Raw genomic sequence first — 16,302 nt, 5'->3', positions numbered from 1 at the left:
TATCCTTTCCTCCTATAAGTACTTTTTGCTGCTACTTTTCTCTGAAATTTCCCCAGTTTATGGGCAAGATTTGGCTTCTTACAGTGTAGAGCAGCAATGCAGACCTATCACTGAAGTTGACAAAGAGGTCTACCACACCCTTGCCTGCTTAAATTGATCCCTTTTCTGTAGCATTGGTAATTGTACATGGGTGGAAGCCTACCCATACCCCTCATTTTTTTCAGAATTATAACAGCTAACTCCCAGCCACTGACTAATTGCATGGATCTTCAGGTTTTATACACTCCCTTTATTACTGACCCTTGCAGTTCTCCAGCATTTGGGGCTCTTCAGCTTGGAGAACAGATGAGTGAGGAGTGAATAGGAAACTATTATTCATGTCTCCTATAATATCAAAAAGAGGAACATAATAAAATATCAAAGGGATAAACAATCTAATTAATCAATAAAATGTCAAAGGGATAAACAACCTAATTTCCTTTGTCATGTTTTACATATTTAAATTGTGGAATTCACTACCCCAGCGCATTTTAGATTTCAGAATAAGCTCCTCCGAAGGAAATTCTGAAACTACTGAAAACTTATGGAAGGTATTGTGGTAGGAATGTGATTTTATACTTGCCCTTCTCTATATCATTCCTGAAACATCATAGCAGGACCTGGTCAAATACAAAATACTAAATGAGGCAAAGCATAGATAATATCCTTTACAGTTTTTTGTTATTTGTATTCTTTTAACATTAATACTCAAGTGAATCTCCAACTGATCCTTGGGAAAAACCCACCAACTTCCAGTGTAATTTTTGTGTTGCTAAAATAATTCTCAGTTTTGCAGGTGCATAAAGGGAACAACTTTTTGGAAAGAAACATATTGGTGTGACCAGTTCAGCAGCTCATTTGACACAAGGAAATTTCCCCCCTTACTCCACTCAGTTGCCTTTTGTCAGTTTAATGTGTAGAATGAGCTAGATGGTTGATTTCTGAAAGCATTTAGGTATGTGTGGAAAACGTTTTTGTCAGCCAAAAGAGACATAACAAACTTCATATAAGAGGAAAAGAATATGTGCAGAAACAACTAGTGCAACTATTTTCATGGCTGTTATACAGAAACTACAACAATTGAGTAAAATTTCAACTTCCAGTTGAGACTGAAAGGAAACTCCTTCATCCTTGTAAGTTTCCTAATAACTTCATACTTCTGAATATGTTCCCCTTCTCAAAAAATAACACTGCTGTCATTTCAGGACAATGATGTAGCAACCAGGAGGACCTGATTGTGTACCTAGTGTTGTCAGTGACAATATTGCAAATAACTTTCCGTGGTTCAGGATCACATTCATAACCAGCATCCTTTGGTTTTCAAACCTTGCAGAACTTTTCTGCTCCCGTGGCAGTTACACACATTTTATGTTTTATGCTCGAGCAGCACTTGTACTGTGTTTCATTGTATGCAGCCACACAAAAAATGTGAAGCACAAGCTCAGAACAGATGTTCCTTACTATATAAGTTTAAAATAAATGTTTTTGTGATAGGTTCTTGTTGAGCCCTAGAAAAATCCTCTCTGAGAAAAACCTGTGGTATCTGACCTGTTTAGTCATAACTGGTGTGAACTAACAGCTGAATTGCAATACTTGCCTCTCTCTGACAGTAGTACAACTGAATATTTTGCAGTCTGTTAGTTATGTATTTTCACCATGTAAACAGTGATAGAGTTGTCTGGTTGCAAAACCTAATAATCCAGCTATGCCAGGAATATTTTCACTGCAGTCAAGTGCACAAAGCAATATACAAATGTTTCAATTTTACAAATCACAGTACCTAGCCAACTGAACTTTTTTTTCCTAAATTTGCTATATTTTTAGTTAGGATTCATTGGTATCTGGTTTATTACTGAACTCTAACTTAAAAATAGTTTTTTCAAACGTTTTTCAAAGTTACTTCTGTAAATATCATTGCATTATCTGTTGTACATGTTTCTTATTTTGTAGACACTGAGCCTTTTCAATGGTAGATGTGGTCTAATTGTACCTTAAAAGTAGATCAGTCCTCATCACATGCATAGATTCTCTTTAAATCAGGCCTTGATGATTAAAGATAGCTTCTCCAAAGCTTGTTTTGTTGGTGGTTTTAACTTAGACCGTTCTTTTATAGAGCCTCAGAGCCCTTTAGGCATCAGAATGTCTACAGTGTTGCAGTAATATTCCTTATATTATTGCGGAATGGAGCATTAAAATTTTACTACAAAACCAGACAACATGTCACAAAGTGGTATAATCAAGGGCTCAGAGGCCAAACATCTTCCACTTTTTACAGCTGGAAGACTTGTAAAATCATTCCTTTCAATTTCAGGAAAACAAAGCAGCTTACTAAAACCTGCAGGTTTGTTAAACCAAATAAAATCAAAATCAGAAAGATTCTTCCTCTTGACTTAGTGAGTTTGATTCTTCTTCACTGAAGAAATTAAATGCAGTGTGAAAAGGTTCCTTCACCGTGACTTAAAGTCATCATACCCTATCATAAAAATTAGGGTTAAGCTTCAAAGCAAGCCTTTTTGGGTTTGGGAGTACTTTTTTCTTCTTTAACCCTCCTTCCTGAAGACAAATGTATTTTTTTTCTCATTCTCAATTTTTTGCCTTCTTTTCAGCTCTCACAACCTAGCTTCTTCTTTCTACATCTCTTTATTGCAAGCCATTTAATTTCCAACTTTAAAAGAAGAAATATATTTTATCCCTTCTCTATAATATTTCTGCTTCTTTTTGATATAATTTGACTTTATAATTGATTTCTTTTTGGATCTAAAAAAATTCTGTGCTAAATTATTTGTAACATGTCTAAGCAATCATATTCTGTTGCATTTTATACAAGTGATTACTTCACTAGTAAATCATTCTTGCTTTATATCAGATGCTTTGAATCAGATTTGTCATAAGTTTAAAACAAAGTCATTGCTTTCTCCATTCAGATTGCCATTGCAAACAAACAAGCTGAAGCTGTGGCTTCGGCTTGATTTTGCTGTCATTTATTCCATTAAAATCAATGGAGTTGTACCAATGTAAGCCTGATGTAGGAAAGAATCAATTTCTGTAAACTATAAAAAGTCTAAATCATAGATATGTATAGGTACCTGTGTAAAAATGTATAAATATGATGATAATTTTCAAATACCACAGAAAGTATAGAAATATTTTATACACCAACAGGTTCAATTGCATGCAAATAACATGCACATTATGCATCCCACTGAAATGCATTCTGGTTTATTTCAGAGAAAATACGATGATACTGGTCTAATAAACTATGCAAAGTCACACATTACTCTTAAATTATCAAGATAAAAATCTCTATCTTCTTACAAAATACCTAATATATACCGGATAGGAAAAAAAGAATGTTATTTAGACTCATTAATATGATTTTAATAGTCCCCTTGTTAATAAAACCTCTTTTTTCTTTTTTTTTACTGCTTAATAGAGAAGAAAATCACGTTATTCGGACCTTGACTTTGAAGTAAGTTTTACTGAATTATTCCTGAATATTAAAAGTATTTTCCTAAAAGTTAATGTGAAGTGTTCATTTTAGCAGATTTTAGCCTTCTGGCATAGTAAATGCGATAGGGTTGTTCAATTGGTACAGTACAGAACATGATGAACAATTCATTAAAACTACTTTGGTGCAACTTGTTTGCAAAATATTCTGAGATCAGACTGTCATATTGCAATATTAACCATCATGATTTCAGTTTTTAAATTCTTTGCCTTTTCATTTTCATCTGGGTTTGGTTTTTTTTTTTTTTTTTTTTTTTTTTTTGGCTGGCTATCTACTTACTGGAAAAGCGTGACACTTTTATAGGACAGGCTAAATCACAGCAGAAGTTTGCTTTGCTCAAGAGATTTTCAATAATTTCTCTTTCTTCAATACTACTTTACTGAAATATGACTTTCACCTCCAAGTAGTGATTATGAATGTGTCAAATTTTGAATGACGTAGTGCTGCAGGTGTCAAAGCTTATGGATCACATGCTATATAAAAAATTAAGTTCATGTAAGGTTCTTTAGGTTGGATATGCATAATTTACGACTTAGATCCTGTCAAGTGAGAAGGTTTAGTTGTGTTCATTAATGACCATTTTGTTCTCAGTCAATACAATTAAGTCTCTTAGAGATTTGTTTGAAGTTTTTTTCGCTGATTTCTACCAGAAGGAATACAGCAGTTAGTTTTCAAGGGGCTGTCCATAATTTGAGGTTTTCACATAGTTTGTCTATTCATACATAGAAGTAGTTTGATATAATACATTTTTTGTGTCTCCAAAGAAACTGAACAATTATATTTGTATAGAACCTGCAGATTGTAGGCTAAAACTTGAAAGCCTGTGATCAGCTCATATCAACCATAACTCAAAAACTCCCCTGTTTGCAATTACCCTAAATATACTTTAGGATAAATGCATAGAAAGGAAGAAGAAATACATGAAACAATAACAAAATTCTGATGAGCAAGCAACTCTAAAATTAAATTCAGTCAGAAGTTTTATAACTGTAGTGATATAAGGAATTCTAAGCTTTAGTGGTTTTGTCATTGAAAAGTAGAAATATTACAATGAGAGCATTCTCTGTGGCAACAGATACTAAAACGTTCTTCCTGTCATTCAGGAGCACAATCCAACACCAAATAAACACCCACAATGCAGTACACATTCTGCTCTCAAGAAACAGCATTCCTCATTACATAATTTCTCTTGACTCCATGGTTTCACAGACTCACAGAATGGGTCATTTTGGAAGGGACCACAGAATGGGTCATGTGGTCCAACCTCACTGCTCAGGCAGGGTTATCCTAGAGCACATGGCGCTGAATTGTGTCCAGATGATAATTGAGTAGTTCCAGTGAGGGAGATTCCACATCTCTGGGCAGTCTGTGCCAGTGCAAAGTCACCTGCACAACAAAGAAATTCTTCCTCATATTCAGGTAGAACTTCCTGTGCATCAGTTTCTGCCCTTTACCTCTTGACGTGTTGCTTGGCACCACTGGGAAACCTCCTCAACCCCACATTTTAGATACCGATGGACAGTGATAAGGTCCACTCTCAGTTGTCTGTTTTCAAGGCTGATCAGGCCCAATTCCCTCAATCTTTCCTCAAAAGATTGATGCTCCAATCCCTTATAATGTCTTTGTTGCCCTCCCCTGGACTTGCTCCAGGTGCTCCATGTCCCTCTTCTACTGAGGAGCCCAGAACTGGACTCAGAACTCCAAATGTGGCCTCACCAGGGCTGAGTAGAGGGGCAGGATCACATCCCTAGACCTGCTGGCAAAGTTCTTCTAATGCACCCCAGGACACCATTGGCCTTCTTGGCCACAGGGGCACTGCTGGCTCATGGAGAGCTTGTCCATGATTCTTCTTCCATGTTGTCCATGGACACCAAGGGTCTTCTCTGCAGAGCTGCTTTCCAGCAGGTCAGCACCCAGCCTTTCCTGGTGCAGGGGATTATTCTTCTCCAGGTTCAGGATCCTGCACTTTCCTCTGTTGAGTTTCAGACAGTTCTCTGCTCACCTCTCCAACGTGTCCTGGTCCTTCTGAAGGGCTGCACTGCCCTCTGGGGCACCAGCCATTTCTCCCAGCTGTGTGTTGTTGTTTATTTACACATTTTTCTTAACTTGTTTGCAGTATTGCTGTTCCATGGCCTATTATTTTTAGGATTACTATTAAAATGCAGGAAAATACATTTTTGTAAAAAGGAAAAGATGGGGCCACTGGGAGTGAGTGCTGAGGAACTGAGAGCATCAGCAATACTGTGCCAGTTGCTACTGTGTTTTACAAGTATTGATGCAGACTAACCCCATCTCACCCCCCAGCTTTATGATTTTTCTGATTAAGTCTGTGGGCTTTTCTGTATCCTTACACATAGCATGGCTGTCTAAGGTAAAATAAAATTAAAAAGCCAAAAAATGTTGAAATAATGTGATGTGGCCAAAATGCTGCTTTTTTGATGCCCCAAAGCAGCTTGACTGCAAAATGGAATACAGTCTGGAGGTAAGATCAAGCCAAAGGGATTGAACATACTACTTAAATGTTTAACAATTTCTCTGCTTTGTCTGTGACCAGTGCCAGTTGGCACTCTCTGAGACACTGCCCTTCCATATTTCTGAGGATTCCAAATCATAAAATGACATGGGTGTGGTTCTGAAGAGAACAAATGTTAAGTATGCAGTGTGGACAAGGGTGGGACAAGTTTGGCTACTTCTGTCCTTTTCCTTTTAACACTCTCTCTGCAGTCTCTACACCCTCAACCTTTCACACATGTCTCTGTACACATTCAAGTCAAATACTCCATCTATGTCAATCTTAACAAATTAGACATTTGAGGAAATATTCCTGGGTGCCAAAAATTCCAGCTTTTAAATGGATTCATTTTTATGAAGACCATCACTATTTTCATCTAGACGACCCTTGTCTCTCCAAGAAATTCTTGAGTGTCATTAAAGAACTCAGGTCAATCTGGGTACCATTCACAATAGACAATTTGCTTTTAGACTAAGAGAATTTAATAGAGTTTAGTATTCATGGAGACCATTCCATGTTAGATGTTGCCAGAGAATAGTTTTGGACATGTTTGACTTATTACTATATACTTACTCATGGTTTCATATTTAAAATAAAAAAGAAAATAAGATTGTTCTAGTGGTTTCCAATGGAACATTCACCTTCATATAAATAATTTGAAAGAAAAACAATAAAAATACATTTAAAAATACACGAGAAAGGCCATTTTTCTCCAAGATGCACAGAAGAAACACAAAGCCACCTGCTATGCAATGTGAACACAACGAGACTAAGACTATATATCATCACAAACTACTCTCTGTTATCCTCAATACATGTAGAAATACAGATGTAGTTTTAAGGGCCTTTGCAATGGATTATAAATAATGAAAGTCCTGTGTCTTGTATGGGTTCTGTTATAGAAAATATGTCTCAGTCAAAAGTAAAGGAGAGAGAAAAGGATGGCATCAAAACTGGCATGGACTTACCATAGATCTCAAGGTGGTTAGAGAGGGGGGGTATCGAAACTGGGCACCTGTATCTTGTTTTCCCTTTTTAAATAGCTTGCCATTATATTCTTAAATGATCCTTTCTTGTAGGAAAAAGAGAAAAAAACAGTGTAACAAACAGGGCTTAGTCTGTCAGCAGGAAGTATACATAATAGTTTCTGCAACATAATATACTGTCCACAGTTAGAATTTGTAAAACACTGACTAATCTAGTTGAACTTTGAAGTTTGCTAAATGAACAGTCAACATAGCATAACTTTACAGCTCTTTTCTTGCTATTAATAAAGATAAGTTTGGACTCATTCATGCAGTCTGGTGTCCAAAACATTAGCAAAATTATTGGTCTGGACATTTTGGATCCTCTCTGCCACAGGCTATGCTAACCCCAGCTAAGTGCCCTCCAACTCCTGTCATTTTTTCTCTACAGCTGGGCAGGTAGCTTTTTCATTAAGTCTCAGCACTAACAGTTAGCTGTCAGATCAAATAAAATTCATTCTAATTATATTGAACAGAAATACAGATGCTGTAGAAATTCCCAGGAGGGCTTTATAATAGGTGAGCGCTGGCAGTTACAAAAACATACAGGAGAGCTAAACAGTAATATTGACATGCATTTTTGGATTCAAGATCACAATTACCTTTACATTCTATGAGACTCTGACTCTTTTGGATTTCCCCAGTCACCCCACTCTCTCATTTCTATCAGCCATTCATTGGATCTATTCTGTTAACAACATTTATGCCAAATAATTCAGAAAATGCCTTATTACCTTGATTGCCAGGATTCAAGTCATCTCTAGCTCTGAGGAAGAACAAGGATACACAGAACAAGTGTGAATACTAGACTGTCTTCTTTCCTTTCTTTCCTTTCCACAGATCAGTAGACTTGCACCAACAATAATGTTAAATTGATCACTGCTTGCTGGAGCTGCATTCTTTCAGAATTTCATCTGCCATTGCTATTTATCATAATACTACTATAACTCACAAAAGCTTAAAGTAATTCTCTTACTAACCTGAAGACATCTCTTTAAGGCAAAGGTAAAAAATAAATATGCCTGCAGGTAAAAATTATTTCCTGTTCCCAAGTTTGACAACTGATCATACCTATATCATCTGGAAACAACAGCATGTTTCCATTAGGGGGCTGGGAAGGCATTCCCCCATCTGTTCTTTCAATTTAGCTGCTTTGTACAAGATTTGAGAGAGACCATTTTCAACTGCAACAATGTAGAAAATCTCCAAGGCAAATTAAATTACCTGGTAGTGGTGATGATGATGATATTGGTATTTATGAGATTGACCACAAATCATAGAATCACTGACTAGATTAGGTTGAAAGGGGCCTTAAACATTATGTAGAGCCAATCCCGAGCCGCTGGTAGGAACACCTTCCACTAGACTAGGCTGATCCTCATCCAACCCAGCTTTTAACGCTTCCAGTAGTGGAGGAGCCACAACTTCTCTAGCTACCTGTTCCAGTGTCTCATCACCTTCATCATAAAAGTCTTTTTTCTATATCTAATCTAAACCTACCCTCTTTCAGCTTAAAGCCATCACCACTTGTCCTGCCACTATATGTTCTTGTAAAAAGTCCTTCTCCAGCCTTCTTGCAGGCCCCCCTTAGGTACTGCAAAGCTGCTGTACAACCTCTCCAAAGCCTTCTCTTCTCTGTTCGAGATGAACAGCCCCAATTCTCTCAGTCTGACTTCATAGGAGAGATCCTCCAGCCCTCTGATCATCTTTGTCACCCTCCACTGCACTCCCTCCAACATGAACCTTTTGTTGGGAACCCCAAAGCTGAATACAGTACTGCAGGTGGAGTGTCATTAAATATTCACGAGTCAGTTAGAGTTCAGCTAAAGCCCTATCAAAAATAAAAAAGGGAGCTGGTTACAGAGTTATGTTACAAGTTCTCCCCATCTTGCTGACAGCCATCCACACTCTGAATCCTTTTCTGTGAGTAGGTAATCATCAGAGCAAGGCACGGACTCTTCAAAACACACACTCTATCTGACTTAAGAGTGGGGGTAGAAATGTGGAAGGGGTGTCGATTCAGCTTGACCCCCTTTAAGGTGTGAGGCACAAGAGTTATGGAACCTTCAGAAGACACCACAAGATGTGTGTCTGCAGCCTCGTGGCTGACTCTGGTGCTTCTGGCAGGGATGCAGCATCAATGGGCATCTGTGCAACTGCACCTAAAGAAAAAAGGGCAGCAGAAGTTCGTTTTCCATCCTTTTCAGATCCTGATGCTACTACAGTCATCCTAGTATTAGTGTCCAAGATCTCCAGCTTTGTATTGTTAAAACTTAATATTTCTAAGTTTCATAAAGGGGTGTTGTCCACGTTGCCCATTTAATAGAGAAAACAGAATGATACACTACAAATACTTTGTAACTTGTTTTCTCAAAAAGAGTTGCCCAACTGAACATATTGTCTAGAAAGGAGATAAGATGGTGCTTTCTAACCAAAAATTTTTAAAAATTCTTGAAAATGAAACTTAAAGTTGGAAATTTAAGTTGCTGAACCTTCAGTTCAGATTGTTCTTTATAAGCAATAGGGAGGGAGTGGGTGTCAGTGGGTAGGAATTATGGAATGGAAGCCAGGAAAACACAAAGTAACCAAAAGATCCATGGGTACATGTTCATACTAGTCATGCTGCTATTAAGAATAAAATGTAAAGATTTTTTTTCTGGCAGACTTCCCGGTGCAAGTATTTTATTTCTCCTCCCACCTGCTTCTCCTCAGGAATAATGTAATGAACTGAGTAAGACATTTGCATTATTCATGTTTGCTATTTAATGACATCTTGGATCCATGATTAAGGAAAAGATGTCAGAAAGTAGCATTGTCTATACTCCCAGGTTTCTACTAAAAAGTTTCCAAATGGAGATACTTGTTTCACAGCCTTATGTTATTTCCTGCTTTTTAGAGCTAGTGTTTTAACCCACCAAAACTGTTTTATTCCCATGACCATGTCTCCTTTTTTAAACCAATAATAATAGTTGAGGTAGAACCCTTTTTTAAAAATTTTATGTGTATGAAAATTGCTATATACTCCTGTCTACCATAGCAGCAATATCTGAAAAGAATCCCTAGGAAGTCACTTAAGTAAAACTCCCCTCATAAATTTTGATAGCTATGTCTAGTTAAATTACCTTTTGCAAGGAGTTTATTACCAAATACTGCAAAAGGTCTTCCCTTGTTCACCCCACAACTCAAGTTAATAGGTCTTTAATTGCTGATGTCTCATGTCTCTTTGTGAGACATATTGTCAAACTCCTTTCCTCAAAAGTGAACAACTTCTCAAGCTACTGTGTGGCTGTATTAAGGTTAATAAAAGTACTAGAGCATAGCAGTAGCAATCCCTAGCTAAACGAGCAGACACATTTCAGGAAATTTCTAAAGACATAATGCAAATGAAGGACGAAGTTGGCATTGATAAAGGAATATTGAAAGTCAGCTGTTGCCGCTCCATTTTAGAAGGTACTAACCTAGGCTTGGCAGGGGTGTTACTTGATGGAAAGGGTCACACTCAAGCACCACATACATAAGTTTTCAGGGTTTCACTCACAACTCCAGGGAAAATCAGGCTTGACACAAAATCAAGACTTGCACCAAGGCCTGTGTCCTGCGCCTTGTCTGTCAGCATTCCTGGCTGCTGCCCTGGCTGTAATTCAAGTTCAAGCAGTTACAGAGCTTTAGAAAAGCAAAGCCAAGCCCCTCCACTGTTGGACTGAGGTGAAGCATCCTCAGAGCCTCCCATCCCCAGACCACAGAACCATGAGACTGGTCAAACAGCAAGCAGCCTTCAGCTTGGCTCCAGAGGCTGCTCTGAATCCATAACTGAGTGTGAATTCCTTTGAAAACAGCTCTGATGAGCAAAGCTCACAATCTAGGCTTGAAAACAGGCTTCACTCTCCAAGTAGCTGCCCAGGCAGCAACATGGCTGAGGCCTGTGCACTGAGGTGTGCATTGTGGGGGCTCTTTGGGGTCACCCCTCTTCCACAAGAATGCCAATATTCGAATGCAATAATTCATTTCTGTGGAAGAGTGGCCTCAGCATGGGCTAGAGGGAGGACAGTTTCCAATTTCTTTGTCCATGAAATAAGAAAGCAAGTAAAATTGAAAAAATGTGCCTACTTTTCTTAATATGAATGCAATTTCAACTGCATTTTATGATGATTTGAATGACAAGAAGATGTCTAATTAAAAAGCCATAACATTTGGGGGGTTTCCATTTTGAGCCAAGATTTCTGAGTTCAGCATTCTAATGAAAATTATTCCAACAGGGACCATTTAAAAGTGCTGTTGCTTTCCTATAGAAATTAAAATTTAAGCATCTATGCTGAAAACAGAAGTTCTAGAAAATATTCTTGATATGCAAGAAAAACATTCTTCTGAGAAATTGCCATTACTTTCAAGAAACTTCCAAGCTAACGTTAGTGGCCTCTAATTTCAACAACTTAATAAACATAGGGTTAAAACAGTCTCTTGTACGCAGGAGGAGCATTAAACACAGCAGAGAGAATGGCCAGGGCAATTCACTTCCATTGGTCAAATCTATAGGGAAAAGATGGCCCTGCCAAATTCAGTTTACTTTATTATGTTGGAAAAAGTAATGCTTCTCTTAAAACAAAACAAAACAAAACAAAACAAAACGCAAAACAAAACAACCAGATTCAATTATATATATAAGCAAGTATATTCCATTTTGCAGAAGGTCATGCATACAAGAAAGAGGCATATGGAATTGTTTCAAGAGTTAAATCAGAAATTTCAGACTCTGGACAGATTTCGGGATGTACCAAAATCAGGCAGTATGGTAAGTGTCCTTCTATTATATTTAAAATATGGTGGATCTTAAACAACAGTGAAACAAGAGCCTTTTGACTCCAGTACATTTCCCAAGAAGACCTCACCTTTAGGTACCTCAGAAATGAGAACCAAAGCTATTTTCAGTAATCCAGCCTATGACGAGGCTCATTACATTCTACAATTAGACCACAACTAACTCACTAACATCATTATAGATGACAAGTAATTGAGCTGCAGGGAATGCATTTCAAATCTATATGTGCCTGCTGTGTCTAAAGGCCTTTATCCAGAGAAAGCAGCTCACTGATATAATTTGACCAATAAGGCTTTTCCTCTAGCTAGGCAAGGGGATAATAAATTAGATACTACAAACAAGTCCAGATGGGTTTACCTGTACATGCAATTGTCCAGAAAGCACACAAGATCTCTGTAATGCCATGTCTTTTCCAAAATAGATTTATAAATATTTACCATGGGAAAAGCAAAAATTAAATCATCCTTAGTTGAGGCTGCTATCATCATAATTCAAATTTATACACACACACTCATACACACATGCATAACACTCTGACTACACCTGATAATGAGAGCAAGGATTCTACCTAATTAAAACAGCTCATTTAGTCTGACATGTTTTTATCAGTAATATTTTGATTAGTAATAATTTTTATATAATTTTATAATGTGAGACTTGTATATTAAATGGAACTGAGCTAGAATCATTGTATTCTATAACTTTTTCAGAAGAGCTGCTTTCAGACATGAAGAAGAGGTATTAAGCAGATGTGAGGCCAATGGATTTACATCTTTTACATCATCTTACTCCAGCAGAAATTTAGCCCTGATTCTTTGATGAACCTTTATCTGTGATATGTGTTATTTTGTATCAAGTTCTCACTCACTCCTCCTTTTGAGATCAGCTGACATGTAACATTTTCATTTGTCTCCCTACTTGAGATTTGCTATTCACATAAAGCTTGAATTAATTCAAAATCTCAAAGGGAATCTCAGTGGAAGAGTTGTGTTTACTCTGTTTCACATGGGTGCTGTGCTTTTGAAAAGTCTGCTAATAAAAGCTGCCTAGAGGAATGGTCTGTTTGTGAGACAGTCAGAGAGTGATCCAGGTACCTAAATATAGGCATCTCAGCCTATTTTAGACAGAGGTCTTGGTTTACATCACAGTACAGGCAGCAATGACACAGGGCTCAAAGGAGATCTGCACCTCTCGTGAAAGATAGTTGGAGATCAAGCAGAAAGTTCAAATGCATCTTAGATGGTGCAAAAATACTGGATTTTAGCAACTAAATCCCACCCATCATGTTACAGCAGAAATCTCTAATGAAATTGGTCCATCAAGTCTTTTACCTTATAGAAGGTAGCATTAAAAAAATTTAAAAAATAATTCAGTAGAAAATAACCACCTTTCAGTCTGTTAATCCTAATATACATGAGCTCATCCACCTGCAAGGCAAGGTGGCTCTCACAGCATTTTCAAGGTTTCTGTCATTCTGCCATGCACCTGCCACAATTTAAAATCCAGCTGGCAGTCTCTGTTTCAATCCACTCCATATTTCAAGCCACAAACTCTTCTCTGTTACCTTCCTTTCTCTTCTCCCTCTTTTCTCCCACTCTTAGAAAGATGTCTATTGGTACTGGATCTCTCAGCCCATTCCTCTCACACTGGTTCTTGTGAAAGAAAGGGCTTAGCTGGCAGCTCAGGTGAGGAGCCTGCCAAAGTGTTGATTGTTCACAGAGAAAGATTCGCAGCAGTGCCGAGCACCCGCCAGCCTGGCTCCCTGCAAAGCCATTTCCCCTCTCCAGCTTCTGTGTCTCATGAGAGCACGTCAGCAATCAGCCTTATAAATGGAAACTGCATTATTTCATCCTTGATTTTAATTCTTCTTTCTTTGGTCTTCAGGAGAACTCAGGACCGAGCAAGGCTCCATGGGACAGTTTCAAAACCACAGGTGACTACCAACACTATACAACGATAAATGTATTAGACACAGAGGCAAAAGATGCTTTAGAACTCAGACCAGCAGAATGGGAGAAGTGTCTGAACTTGCCTTTAGACGTGCAAGAAGGTGACTTTCAAACAGAAGTTTAACAAAAATGAACTGAACAAAACAGAAACAAAGTAAAAATAATTCATTGCACTGACAATAAAAAGACTTTGGGAATCCTGACGATCCTGACACTCCTGTCTGAACATTGCAACTCCTTTATGTCAGGCTCTTCCTGTGCCAAATGTCAGTGGTTTTTTTCGTACAGTTTATTCCCACTAGTGCAGCTAGTGGAGAACCAGGTGTACAATTCTTACCATCGTGTGTTGTAAGTACCCGTGGAATGGATTTGTAAGGTAATCTTTATAGATAAACCTCAAGCAACGATTCATGTTGTAACAGCTTCATCTGGTTTAGTTTTCAAAAAACTTCACCATGAAGCACAATGTATATATTTATGCAGTTTTTAAAGTTTATAACAGTCTGTTTGGCCATTACTACACTTTTTACTTTATAATATAAAAGCAAAGTTTTTGTCATTAAATGAATGTCTGTTGAGCTACATTCTTCATTGCTTTAAATGCAATAAAGTAATAATCTCACTTTTATATGAATAATATATTTCACATCTTTATTATTGCAGTTTTCTCTGGAAAGCTCAGAATAGCTTTCTCTGCTGCAGCTGTGTATAAAATATTTAAAATGTTGTATGGTGTAAATAAACCTTTGTCTACATATCAGTTTCCTAGTGCATTTTATTCCATATTGTTTCTCTTAAATTTGAATATTTATACAATTTTCTATAAAACAAAAGTATTGAATATGTATTTGCAGTTTTAATAGCATGCTGTATGTAGCTTCTGCAAAAAGTTTCTAAATCATATTAGTAGGCTTGTAGCCATTCTGCATTTTCTTAGGGTTTTTTTCCCAACAATGTACCATATAAATTGGACTTGTCAGAATACTATTACAATTTTTCTATTTTATAAGAATTTTTGTCTCATTGTAGAAAGACAAATAATGGAAAATAAGTTAAGTTTCAATGCACAGCACACAAAGAAAACACTGACTTAGAATCTTGTGCATGCTCTTCTTGCAGTATTACAAAAAATGATCTCAAGATAAAAAAAGTTCCTATGTATTTTAGATTTTAAAAAAAAACCAAAACAGTGAACCAAACCCAAAAAAACTGGGTCAGTTTCATCATCAATCACAAGCAGAATATGATTATTCTTTGTATTGAAAATACAGTTAAACTATTAGGAATAGAAAGATTAAATCTCCTTTTCCATGCATAGAATCAAAACCAGATCTTCAAAAATCTCATCTACAGCATAGCTGTGGGGGACAGAGTTGGAAGGATACCTCAAATATTCAGATGTCATAGTTCTAGAAAAAAGTTTTAAAAACTCTTTTGGTTCCTGCTGCACAAAAGTGAATATGCTGCAGCCTACTAGCTGGAGAAATCTCAGAGAGGAAGAAAACATGACCACCAATCTGCTTAGGAAGAGAAGAGATATGAATAGAGGCATGTCAGTGAGAACTTAACCCAGAGAGTTGGAAGAGAAAGATCAGCATCCATCTGTTAAGAGAAGAGTGCTTATGATCAACCTTAGGGCCAATCTTCAGAAACTGTTTCAGTTTGACAATTTTTTCTCCAGGCCATAAAGTATTTTTAAGTCACAAAAGGGAGCCTGACTTTGCCTGCTTTGAGTGAGCCAGTCATGCTGAGTGAAGACTTCTCTAAACTAATGCCTCAGGATCTAAATCTTTAAACAAGTAAGAAATAACTAGCCACCAGCCTGGTGCCAGGTTCAGTAACTGGCTTAGGTGCCTGGAGGTTAGATGATGTAGTACTATCACCCTCAGTAAGTTTGCAGACAACACTAAATTGGGCTGGAGTGTTGATCTGCTGGAGGGCAGGCAGGCTCTGCAGAGGGATCTGGACAGGCTGGATCCATGGGTAGAGGCCAACACTGTGAGGTTCAACAAGGCCAAGTGCCAAGTCCTGCCCTTGGGTCACAACGGCCCCATGCAGTGCTACAGGCTGGGGGCAGAGTGGTTGGAAAACTGCCCAGCAGAACTTGAGGGACTTGAGGGTGCTGGTGGCAGCAGCTGAACATGAGCTGTGTGCCCAGGTGGCCAAGAAAGCCAATGGCATCCTGATATCAGCAAGAGTGTGGCCAGCAGGACCAGGGCTGTGATTGTCCCTCTGCACTCTGCACTGGTGAGGCCACACCTGGAGTGCTGTGCCCTGTTCTCTGCCCCTCAGTTTGGGAAGGATGTTGAGGTGCTGGAATATGTCTAGAGAATGGTCTAGAGAGTGAGTCCCATGAGGGGCAGCTGAGGAAGCTGGGGTTGTTTAGCCTGGAGAAAATGCTTGAGGGAGAGAAAAGGCTTGAGGGAGATCTTATCCCCCTCTACAACTCCCTG

At 38.0% G+C, this 16,302-nt stretch overlaps 1 protein-coding gene across 7 annotated transcripts in view; it reads left to right on the top strand.

Annotated features, from left to right (window-relative positions):
• The window catches only part of ADGRB3 (adhesion G protein-coupled receptor B3), a 443,727-nt gene extending 429,123 nt beyond the window's left edge, over positions 1-14,604 (top strand). For 3 of the 7 annotated variants that reach the window (XM_030946504.1, XM_030946503.1, XM_030946502.1), the window contains 3 exons: positions 3,473-3,508; positions 11,769-11,873; positions 13,785-14,501. In XM_030946504.1, the coding sequence (XP_030802364.1) occupies positions 3,473-3,508; positions 11,769-11,873; positions 13,785-13,973 (330 nt within the window). In that variant the 3' untranslated portion in view covers positions 13,974-14,501. Of the gene's footprint in view, positions 1-3,472; positions 3,509-11,768; positions 11,874-13,784 lie in introns of all 7 variants that reach the window. The other 4 variants (XM_030946501.1, XM_030946505.1, XM_030946507.1 and 1 more) reach the window with 4 other exon arrangements.
• The last annotated feature ends 1,698 nt before the right edge of the window (positions 14,605-16,302 follow it).

This window comes from Camarhynchus parvulus, chromosome 3 (assembly GCF_901933205.1).
Source record: "Camarhynchus parvulus chromosome 3, STF_HiC, whole genome shotgun sequence".
Taxonomy (NCBI): domain Eukaryota; kingdom Metazoa; phylum Chordata; class Aves; order Passeriformes; family Thraupidae; genus Camarhynchus; species Camarhynchus parvulus.
The sequence above is the reverse complement of the archived record's forward strand: the minus strand, read 5'-3'. Positions and strand labels throughout refer to the sequence as shown.